The sequence below is a fragment of the Chionomys nivalis genome, chromosome 1, assembly GCF_950005125.1.
Source record: "Chionomys nivalis chromosome 1, mChiNiv1.1, whole genome shotgun sequence".
Classification (NCBI taxonomy): Eukaryota; Metazoa; Chordata; class Mammalia; order Rodentia; family Cricetidae; genus Chionomys; species Chionomys nivalis.
In genome coordinates, this window is record NC_080086.1 from 159555259 (window position 1) to 159567312 (window position 12054).

At 37.4% G+C, this 12054-nt stretch overlaps 2 protein-coding genes across 5 annotated transcripts in view; both read left to right on the forward strand.

Annotated features, from left to right (window-relative positions):
* Tpk1 (thiamin pyrophosphokinase 1) overlaps window positions 1–12054 on the forward strand; it is a 325255-nt gene that overhangs the window by 147939 nt on the left and 165262 nt on the right. The window lies entirely within an intron of this gene.
* On the forward strand, window positions 1364–2705 carry LOC130887571 (serine/arginine-rich splicing factor 5-like). Of its 2 annotated transcripts, none has more exons than XM_057790089.1 (2): window positions 1364–1467; window positions 1596–2705. In XM_057790089.1, the coding sequence occupies exon 2, from the start codon at window positions 1615–1617 to the stop codon at window positions 2380–2382; it is 768 nt and encodes a 255-aa protein (XP_057646072.1). In that variant the 5' UTR covers window positions 1364–1467; window positions 1596–1614; the 3' UTR covers window positions 2383–2705. The 2 variants fall into 2 exon arrangements, with proteins under 2 accessions (XP_057646072.1, XP_057646065.1); XM_057790082.1 differs by having other exon boundaries at window positions 1370–1471.

The window sequence follows — 12054 nt, forward strand, 5'->3', positions numbered from 1 at the left end:
TGCAATTCTTAGAAAGTTTGAGGATGTGTTTGTTCTAATTTTTGATCTGTATCTTTGATTATCTAGAGTGCATTTCATTTTGTTCTTTGCCTGTTATGTTCTCAATTAGGAAAGCCAGTTTCTACTTGGAGAATCCCATTCAATTCATTTAAAAGGATTGTTTCGAAATATGACTATTAAAATGTAATATGTTCAATTTTACCAAGATTTTGAAGGTAATTTTTAATGGATATTTCGCATGCATGCAAGAAGAAAGATAACTTTAGCATTGAATTGTTAAAGAATGTCGAAGCAAAAAATTTAAAACTCAGTATTATTATTTTTTTTCTATATAAAATATCAATATTCTAATGTAAGTTGATAGGAATTGTATATCATGTCTTCAGCACAAGTATTCAAGATGATCTTCAGCACTTGGGAGGCAGAGGCCGGCAGATCTCTGGGAGTTTGAGACCACACTGGTCTACAGAGCGAGTTCCAGGACAGGCTCCAAAGCTACAGAGAAACCCTGTCTTGAAAAACCAAAAACCAAAAAAAAAAAAAAAAAAAAAAAAAAAAAAGATGATCTTCAGTGTCTTCATCCTGAGGGGCTATTCATTCATTTCTTGTTCCTTTGAGCCACTTGGTTCTCTGGTGGGCAACCACCTACCTCTGTGTTATACTCCATAATTAACTTTTTCGTTCCTTCCTCTTTGGTGGATGTCATATTTCCCATAAAGAATTTTATTATTTATGAGAAATTTAATAAATGAATTAGCCTTATTTCCAAGATAAATACTTCATGGATGATCTTTTCTATGACTCTTTAAAAATACTCTTCACACTCATGTTTTTATAACAGGATGTATGCTTGTAGAATCTTTTTTTAAAACACTCAAGAGACAAAATAGGGTCAAAAAAGGTGTTCTAATAATTTCCCCCATTAACCCTGACTCTAGAACATAATTCCTATAACAGAAAAAATGAAACGAAAAAACGAATGAACACATCCTGAGGGTGTAATCACTGTTAAACAGATGAAGAAAGTGATATGCATACATATAGTGGAAGACCGTTTGTCCTCTCTCGGGAATATAATCCAGTCGTTTGTAGCAATAATGATCAAAGAGAGATTGCTATGCCAAGTAAAATAAGCCAGACCCAGAAAGGCAAGGTCAGCATTGTCTTGTTCAAATGTGGAATCTGAAAATGTTTGTCTTCTGAGTGGTAAGAGCAACATGATAATAACCAGAGGCTGGAGACAGGTTAATGATGGATTCTGTATTTCAGCTAGAGAGGGGCAACTAAAATTGGTGTGCTGTTGCATAGGATGGTGACTCTAAACAGCTATGATGTTTATTTCAAGAAGGTGGAACAGGTCAGTTGTGGAGAGACGTAGACGAGTGGAGGTCGGGTCTGTAGGGAGGCAGCCGGCTCCGTCGCAGACTACGGACCGCCCCGGGTCCCAGCCACCAAAGACCCCGTCCGGTAGGTGAGTGGCTCTCTTGGAGGGCAAGGCTTCTCGGACCAAGGCTTCTTCATGGCCGCTCGGGTCGCGAGCGGCCGGGGCTTCGCTCTGTGCGGAGGACGGCGTCTAGAGAGCGCAGTTGATTGAGGAAACACTAGCCGGGCATCATGAGTGGCTGTCGGGTGTTCATCGGGAGACTGAATCCAGCAGCGAGGGAGAAAGATGTGGAAAGATTCTTCAAGGGTTATGGACGGATCAGAGATATTGATCTTAAAAGAGGTTTTGGGTTTGTGGAATTTGAGGACCCAAGGGATGCAGATGATGCTGTGTATGAACTTGATGGAAAAGAACTTTGCAGTGAAAGGGTTACTATCGAACATGCTCGGGCTCGGTCTCGAGGTGGGCAAGGAAGAGGACGATACTCCGACCGCTTTAATAGTCGTAGACCACGAAATGATAGACGAAATGCTCCACCTGTAAGGACAGAAAATCGCCTTATAGTTGAGAATTTATCCTCAAGAGTCAGCTGGCAGGACCTCAAAGATTTCATGAGACAAGCTGGGGAAGTAACCTTTGCGGATGCACATCGACCTAAACTAAATGAAGGGGTAGTTGAGTTTGCCTCTTATGGTGACTTAAAGAATGCTATTGAAAAGCTTTCTGGAAAGGAAATTAATGGGAGAAAAATCAAATTAATCGAAGGCAGCAAACGTCACAGGTCAAGAAGCAGGTCACGATCTCGGACCAGGAGTTCCTCTAGGTCCCGCAGCCGCTCTCGTTCCCGTAGGAGCAAGTCCCGTTCTGGTAGTAGGTCTCCTGTGCCTGAGAAGAGCCAGAAACGTGGTTCTTCAAGTAGATCTAAGTCTCCAGCATCTGTGGATCGCCAGAGGTCCCGGTTCCGGTCCAGGTCCAGATCAGTTGACAGTGGCAATTAAACTGTAAATAACCTGCTCTGGGGACCTTTTTTAAAAAAACAAATTCCCAAACCATACTTGCTAAAAATTCTGGTAAGTATGTGCTTTTCTGTGGGGAGGGATTTGGAGGGGGTTGGGCTGGATTTCTTTGTAGATGTGGACCACCAAGGGGTTGTTGAAAACTAATTGTATTAAATGTCTTTTGATAAGCCTTCTGCTCACACTTTTGTGACTGTCTGAAGTATATAGTTTGTGTATATTGACAGAGCTCTTTTATAACTAAAGCATTTAATTTTTTGTACTAGAAAAACTTATGAACATTTTAGTTCATTGTTCAGATATGTTAACTCAATTAAACTAATAGCTTTGGACACTTTAAAAGAGCTCTAAATTTGCGTGTATATAGAGGCTTAATATGAGTTTTCTTTGTTAGGGTCATGGGTGTCTTCTCACCCGTTAACAGCTGTAGGACAGACGTTAAAGCAGCAGTTTGTTATTGATAATAAAATATATTAAGTATTAGAAAAAAAGAAGGTGGAACAAACGTTTCTTAAATATTTTACTGTTATGAAGTAATAAGCAAAGAAATAGATGCATTTTCATTTGTTTTATATATTACCCATATTGAAACATCGCATAACACCTCACTAATATGAATAGTCCTTATAATTTTATGTATCAGTGAATAATAAAGCTACATAATATAGTAAGGAAGGAAATCAGTACAGGGTTTGGTCCTTTTTTTTTTTTTTGGTTGTTTGTTTGTTTTTAAGGGAAACCAAACTTCATAGCCACTGAAGGATGTCAACAAGAACCATGACAATTTCTAAATCATTGTTCATATGGAAGCTGCATGTACTTATAGCAACCCAGAATGCTTAAAGGCTAAAGGATGTTCAGATATTTGAACTGTAGAGAGCAAACAAAATGAAGGGTAAGCTTGACATCATGTTTCTGCTCAAACCTTCATAAATATACAGTTTAGTAACAGGGTGAGTCCAGGGCTTAGTTGACTAATAATGTGGACATCGTGTCATTTAAAGTCTTGTCTCATCAGCTGTAGCCTTTGCAGGTTACCTTATCTTTCAAAATATCCATCTGAGTAAGCTACAGCATGATATTTACACTTACCTTATTAAATTATCATGGGATCGAAGAACAAAATTTACATAAAACCTAGTCTTTAACAAAAACATATACCCAGTGACTTTTATTTCTAATTTATTAGTCTAGACAGTTAATCATAAATTGGTTGGAGTTTAAAATGGATACTTTCAGAGAATCTTTCAAAGAATTATGGTTAATTTTCCTGAAAAGAAATTTTAAAGTGTATTGAAAGAGAATTAGACTGTATAAACTTCATGAACTTTGTATGTCATTGAGCAAATCAATAGAAACTTTTTCAAAGTGAGTATGTATGTTACCCAGGAGAAACTAGCAACTAGAAGTTCTGAATTTTTAACCTTACAAACACAGTCCATGAAGTTACCATGGAAGTCTCAGAGCCCCATAAAATGGTTAAAGGTTAATTTGTGCAATTATTTTCTATCCTGGATAGATGAATGGATACTAAGTGACTTGACCTAAAACAAGTGAGCTAATAGCTAACTTGGGAATGATTTTACTAGACTCAACGCCTTGTTTCTTATTTTATGAGGCCAAGTCTCTTCTTAAATATACTGCATGAAATCACAATTAATATCCTATTACTTTTTTTAAAGATCTGTTTTATTTCCCATTAAAGAGTTTTAGAGGAGTCAGCATCATCTAACCTGATAGGTTTTATAACTGCAAAATGTAAAAACTCATTAACCTACATTAGCAAAATTATTGGCAAACCGTAAATTAAGTAATCAAAAATGGCAGTCTAATGACTTTTGCATGGGTCTTTTGAAATTAGGTTTATTATTGACATCCATTGCCTTATAATAATTTATTTTAGTTGTCAGTAAATTTAAAAATATTTTTGCAAACATCTACAGATTGCTCTTCGGGAAGTACTAGAAATAATTTGGTCAGCAGGGTGAAGCGAGCTGCCTGTGGCATTTGAGGTCTACAGATTCTTCTCCCAGAGTGATAAGGCTCCTCAGCCATGTGCCTATCACCACACACTATCATATAAAGTGGATCAGCAACTTGGCTTTCTTGCGGAATTCTTTACAGAAAAATAAGTTGTATGATCCATTGAGATGTTTTGAAAGTGTTGAACGCTCTCCATTCTATTAAATCTTTTGCACATACATAAGATTTAGTAGCATAGTAACAAGAACCAATTGTAATCTCAGACAGGTGTCAGTTGGTAAATGACAGCCCACAGGGCAAAGCTAGCCTGTTGTCTGCATTTGCAATGTTGGCAAGCCAAAGGTGGCGCTGACATTTTTAAGAGGTTGAAAATATCAAAAGAAGAATAATACTTTATGACACATGAAAACCAAATGAAATTAAAGTTTCAAGTTTAGTGGAACATAGGTGTCCCCCTTTGGTTATTTAAGACAGAGTATAGTAATTGGAACAGAGGCCCTGGGGCTCTGAAGCATAATAAGAGAATGGTTTTCTCTCTCTTTTCATACAGTTTGCTGATCTTTGGCCTAGAGAATACTGTCCCTACCATGCTGGTTTTATTAAGTGACTGTATTAATTACCTAATGCTTATTACCTGCTTCACAGCATGTAGGCATGTTAGCTTTGGTTCCTGATTTCTGATCAAAGTCAGGATCTGGTACTTTGGACCTGAGGTGAACCTGACTGTCAGGAATAAAATGGGTGGATGGACAGATGGCTGGATGGAGTATCAGGAAACAGAATTTTGGGGCATGCTTCCGGCAACATTAACATACTTCTTCCCACTAGGCTATGCCTTCTAAAATTTTTGCTACCATCCTAAAACAACACTATCAGCTAGGAAGCAAGTGTTCAAATTGTGAGCCCGTGGGAACGCTTTGTAGTGAAATACAAAATATTTATATATTAACAAAATGGGTTGATAATAATAAAAGGGACTGTATAAGATAGGTGAGTGCTTAAGAACACTGCTCTTCCAGAAGACCTCCCTTCAGTTTCTACCACTCATGTGGTTGTTTACAACCATCTGTAAGTCCCGTCCCTGCCAGATGCCCTCTTCTGACCTCCACAGACACCAGGCACACAAAATGGTGCACAGAAGCATACAGACAAAACACCTACACACAAAGAATTTATAATACTTTAATCTAAATCTATTAAAAATGAATAAATACTGAAAACTAACCTTAGAGTTTGAACTTTTAAAAGATTCTATACATAGACCACAATGAACATAAACCTCCTCTTGTTCTCGGTTATCTGTGATGTTGATGTTATCGGGATCAATTTTTACAGCCTTTTGTGTCTGTGTCTGCTACAGATATTGTCAGTGGAGGTGTTTCAGTGGACCCGTCATCCTTGGGCTTATTCCAGAAACTCTCACCAGTAATTCTCTTGCTCTGTCCATGACATCTGCTTGTTGTCATCTTTTTCTTAGAAGTAAATGAAAACTTGTTCAAAAGTACCCTGAATTGTTTATGGAATTCTTTAGACTGCAGTGTTCGTTAACCTGCCCCCAAGGTTGCATTTCACATTTCCTCGCTGGAAAGCACAACTGTTACATCACTGCAAGCTGCCCCTCACTCGAGCCAGAGCACTGAGACTTGGCCTCAAATCAGCAAGAAAGCATTATTTCCTCCATGCAGCCATATTCAGCACCCAGAATCACACCACTGCTGTTGCTTTCCTTTGTTAGACCCATTGCCTGGTTTATCTTAGTTTATATTTTAGAAATGAAGAGAAAACGAGAAGAGTTATAATTCAGCCATTCTCTGTTCATCAAACTCCTTTTCAATGGCTGATGGGTACCTCTTTCCTCCTACCGTCTTTAAGAAGCAGGCACAGACTTCCCTATTCAAGAGGAAAACCATGTTTTCCCTGCCTTTCTCAAGGTTCCTTTTCCTGACATAATAGATAATAATTTTCCAGACATAATTTTTTAGTTTGATAATATGATTGACTGCCATAATTAGCATATCTACTAACACTGAGCCTACATTCCTAATTCCAAGAAAAAAAGTTTTGCCTCAGTGTAATTTGTATAACATCTTTGACTACTTTTTCCATGATTGTATTTTCTCAAATATAAATCACCACCACAGATATTATAAGTTGTCTCTTTTCGTTCTCCAGTTTACTCAATTCTTATGAGTTATCCGGCTAAAAAGAAAACTAATTTGTTTTATTTCTAATTTTTATGTCTTTTTACATAATTATGAATTTTTGCAAGTTGATATTTAATTTATTATTATTGTTAATGTTTTACATTACAATTTGATATTTTAAACCAAGGACAGAGTCTTGGCACATGCTAGGCATGCTGTTTTCTCTGACCTGCATCCCCATCCCTACAATCTGATTCTTCAGCTTTCCATTTTCTATGCTTCATTTACTCCTGAATGGAGAATTGAGTATAATCCAGGGACAATCATGTGGCTAGGATCACCCATTGCACTGTATTGCAGTGGGCCTCGGAGCTTTTGTTTCCTTCATGTGAAAATTGCACATTTTAAGTTTTAACCTATTAAGAGATTTAATAAAATGGTCTAATGTTGTATCTCAGTGCACCTTGGATTCAATCTGAAGTAGTGCAATGAGTAAACTACATATATAGGCATATATTATTTTTGGAAAGTAGCTATACTGACCTCTATACCATCAATTCCTCTAATGATATATCATTTTTATACTTGTATGGCACTTCTTAAACTTTTATGAAAATCTCTTATTTCACATGAAGTAAAGATAATTATGAAATAAATTTCTCCCCTTAGGATTATAGAGGTATCCCTTTTGTTAGATGTATTTATTCATTTGTGTGTATCGTGTGTGTGTCTATGTGTTTGTGTGTGTGTGTCTGTGTGAGTGTGTGTGTGCGTGTGTGTGTGCTATGAAAGTCACAGGATAATATGAGGAATTCAGTTTTTTCTTTCCACTATGTGAGTTCTAGGAATCACATGTAAGTTTTTAGGCTTAGCAGTAAGCTCCATCACCTGCAGAGCCATCTTACCAACCCTACTGAGGAAGTCTTTATTTTTAGTTTATGTATATGGGTGTTTTTCCTACATGTTTGCCTATACAATGTGTGTATGCATGCCAATGGAGGACATAAGAGGTCATAAGTTACTGGAGCCACAGACAGCTACCTTGTAAGTATTGAGAACTGAAACCCAGTCCACCCTACCCCCACCCCCACAGAGCTATTCTCAAATCCTTCCGCTTCTATAATGAGTGTGTGTGTGTGTGTGTGTGTGTTGTAACAAGGAAACTTTGCCTTTTCATTTAATATACAGGTATTTCTGCTAAACCTTTATGTCCAAGGACTTTAAGGAACTCTGGGGTTAGAATAAAATACTAAGAGGTTAATACTTTGCTTTTCATGTTAAGATTATAGGTGCTATTATGAACTTCTTTCTGTTGTTTTCTGACCCACTAATGTTACATATCATTATAGTGACAGTATTTTATTAGCATAAGTCATTCTTCAAGTTGACAGAGAATGTTTTTTGAATAATAGACTGGTTTATCTTTAAGGTCTTTGCCTGTGTATTCTCTGTGCCCACACCCTATACATTATTTATCTTTCCCTGATTACAAAATGCTCATAATATTCAAGTTCTTATATTTTAAATCCCTAAGTATTAACCTGAACATGACAGACACAAAGCCAAAGAATAACTTATCTTGTACAGTTTTTGGTTCTAGATGTAGGCAAAACAAATGAAAGATATTGTTTTTCCACTGTGTTATGCCTGAAACCATAGTGTTTCCTTCCTCTGTGGGAAGGTGCTGTGATAATTCTTATATTAGAAGTAATGGAAAACAACATGCCAGAGCAGCACAAAGTAGAAATCTTTTGTTGTGTGCTATCACTGAAAATGGCAGAGATGTGCCCAGCTTCAGTTGAGGCACAGTTGGGCTCCTGGAATGATCTCCGATGCTGGAGTCTTCTGCTTCTGACTGGCTTGCTCAGAGGCAGCTTACTGCTCAGGGAGCATACTGGACTCTGGCAATCAAGCTGCAGGCTGGCAGCTCTCAGCACATGTTCTGCTGTGAAACAGAAGGCTTTCCACTGGTTCTTGATCACATAAGGCAGTTCTTGGCTCCTGTTAGTTGGAACTATGGCATATGGTCATCTCTAAATCCTTAGTATATTTTAAGTTCTGGCATCTCATCAGTATCAAATTGCATGTCTGAGAAAGTCCAGGCAAGGATGAATGGCATCTTTTTCTCTTCTTTTTTTTTTTAACTTCTTTTTATTTTCTCTCATTAAAAATAAGCAAATCAGGTGTGGTGGTGCATACCTTTACTTCCAGCCTTCAGGCGGCAAAAGGAGGCAGATCTCCGAATCTGAGGCCAACCTTGTTTACAGAATGAGCTCCAGGATAGCCGGGGCCACACAGAGAAACCTTGTCTTGAAAAACCAAAAGATAAAACAAAATTAAAAGGAAATAATATCCAAACCAGTTTTAGCAAAGGATTTATGTCAGGAACCTGAAGAATGGGAGGTGGGAGTTAGAGAGGCCAGATCTTCGTATTTCATTATGACTAATCATTTTGTATTGTAATTTTAACATACATTGACTAAATACTTTCAGCGGTGATATAAGAGCAACTTGGGTCTGGGAGTAGGGAAGATACCAGGAGTTGTTCTGGACTCAGTGTTAACATGTAATGAACCAGAAGTACTAATGAATCTGAGAGTAAACTGTAACCTATTTCATTTTAAACTTGAAACATTGCTCTCATTGATAAGCTTTAGTCTGTTTGAAGAATGTTAAGCTTAACAAACTAATACTCTTTTTGATTTGTATATCGTCTATTGAATGAGCCTTTTAGGAGACTTAGTTGCCTGCCTGCCCGAAGATCAACAAATATTCTATCATTGAAAATTCTAAAAACATTAGTACAGAACACATAATTGGAGGAGCATCAAATCTTTTACCTCCAGCAACATTCTCCCACCTAGGGAGAGTATATGCACTGTTGGGAACACAGGGTCCTTACTGTGTGCTACTCAAGGACCATGGATGCAGCAGTGAACACAACAGCAGTGAACAACAGTGAAATCACTCTACCTCCACAGAAAGGACCTTATAGTATGAAGGGACCCTAAGTAGCACAGAGAATGTTAAGATATGGTAGGCCTTCTAGAGAAGCTGGAAAGCTGGAAGTTTTGAACAGGGTAAGGGAATTCTAGAGATCCCACTAACAGGTCTGCCCTGATTGTCTAAGGGAAACCTAAGAACTACTGGAGGAGATAAGCAGGAAGAAGTGCAGAGAAAAATGTAGAGTTCAATAAAAATCAATAAAAAAGAGCTCATATTATTAAATAGGATGGTATGGCGGAACAGCCTCTTGAAGAAGTTTTAACAGAGTCCAAGGAAGAAAAGGAGTTAGTTATGAAGAGTTTTCATGTATTAAATATTCTGTTTTAGGGACAACTTTCTGACATGAGCACTCTTCTCTGCATAGTTCACAGAGGAATGCTAGAAGAGAGCCCGTATAAAATGACAGCAGTCTGGAAGGTTATCTGTAGAAAAGAAATAAGTCCCTTTAATAATTAAGAACCAAATCTGCAGTGCCATTGGTGTTGAGTTATATGGTATGCTTAAGTGAACCATGGCAATTTGAGGATTTTGGAATTTTTTGAATGAGGGAACGTAAAGTTTAAGGAAATGAAAATTGTATTTACTTTGTGTCTGTATAGCAGATTCATAGGGCTTATTCACAGCAACATACACTTCATGGTGATAGACAAGACATGATGGGGATGATGATAGTGGCGGGATGATGGTGGTAGGGGTGGTGGTGATCATAGTAATGGAGGTGTCATTGGTGATGGTGGTGGTCATGGTGGAGATGGCTGTGATAGTTGAAATGGTGATGGCAGCAATGGTACTATAAATGGCAGTGGTGTTGGAAGTTGTGATGATGGTGGTCATGGTGGTGAGGGTGATGGTTGGGAAGTAATGGTGGTTATGGCTATTGCTTTGTTGTTGTTGCAGTTGATGGTTACAGAGATGTTGGTGGTGATGGTTTATAGGGGAATTATAGAAGTGACATATCCCCAGCCATTTTTTCATATCATTCTTTTTTTGAGCAACTACTCTGATTAATTACTAACACATACATTTTCTGTATTCTTTACTTCCTATTACTTTAGAGCCTTAAATTTTCATATTTCTTCCCATATTTCTTAACTTATTAATTCAGCAGATTTAGATAACTAATATGTTCTAGTGACAACTGTTGTTGATGATTTAAAGCTTTACATTTATTTAATACCTAATACCTCATGGCATAGTTTTACCTATAATTTTATGTGAGTGATCTCTTGTGTAGAACCTTCATGAAATATTTATAGTCATTGTTGCCATTTTTCTAAGTTCTTACTTGTCTTGAGTTCCAATTCATCTTAAACTATAGCTTTTATGGCATGATTTATCTATGTTCTATAACTTCATCACTTATATGATGTTGTATAAGTCTCTTTGAGTGCATTTGCATATTATTTTTTCTTATGTAGACATTTGAGAACAAGTGCTTTTCTGATAAGGCTATGATCCATGCTATTTGAATGAGAAAATATAAAAACTTTCTTGTATTGTTCTTTGTCATTTTAACATAAATCATCCTGAGGAATTATTTTCTTTTTGTAAATATTGCACCCTAATATTTAAAACGGTTTATAATATTTAATCCTTTATGGCATTTTCTTAATAAAATGTCTGGTTTAGGCAGAATGTTATTTTTTACATATATTTTCATTTTACCTATTTTTTGTTGAGAACTTGCCTTGTAGAATATAGTGCGTCTCCTTTCCCTGTGGTTCTATTTTCTGTAGACTCAGTTAAAGTCAATTGAGGTCCCAGCATATTAAATGAAAATCCCTAGAAATTTTTTTTTTAAAATGCCAAAGTTTTAAATTAAATAGCATAAGGGATGGAGAGATGGCTCAGCAGTTAAGAATACTGCCTGCTCTTCCAAAGGTCCTGAGTTCAATTCCCAGCAACCACATGGTGGCTCACAACCACCTGTAATGAGATCTGGTGCTCTCTTGGGGAAGAAACCTGGCCAGTGGTCCTCATCAAGTTAGACCATGAAACCCAATATGGACAAGTTCAACAGAACTGCCATATATGGGCTGGCCATGCATGTGTGTGCATTGCCAACATAAAAAAAAAGATGAAAAGATAAGTAGCATCACCAAGTCTTACAACATCTGGATTTGTCGTGTGTGGGCCTTTTTCCAGTGTATCCTCACTATATATTTTATCTGCTATAGGTGAACTGGTTGCCAACTCAGCATGGCGGCTCCTGGGGTGTTCATATGCAAGCAGCCCTTCTATAGGCACCTAATCCTTGTTCACCATACTTGACATTCATCTTTATTCATCTTATCACATCATACCACACAGGTGGCAGACAGGCTTTGTGTCTTTTCACAGTGTCACAGTGAAAAATGTGAAGCCATAACAGTGGAATGTTGAGAATGACAGGGACTTGATGCTCTTAAAGTCTGTTGTTGTTGGCCATATTTCTAATTTATCTTATGCTGAAGTTATAAGTCAAACTTTATTATAGGTATATATGGGTGTTTTGTGTGACTGTCCTCCAAGCCAAGCAGCC

What these genes read in the sequence shown, in the direction of transcription:
- LOC130887571 (XM_057790089.1), top strand. Translation starts at nt 1,615, where the DNA reads ATGAGTGGCTGTCGGGTGTTCATCGGGAGACTGAATCCAGCAGCGAGG.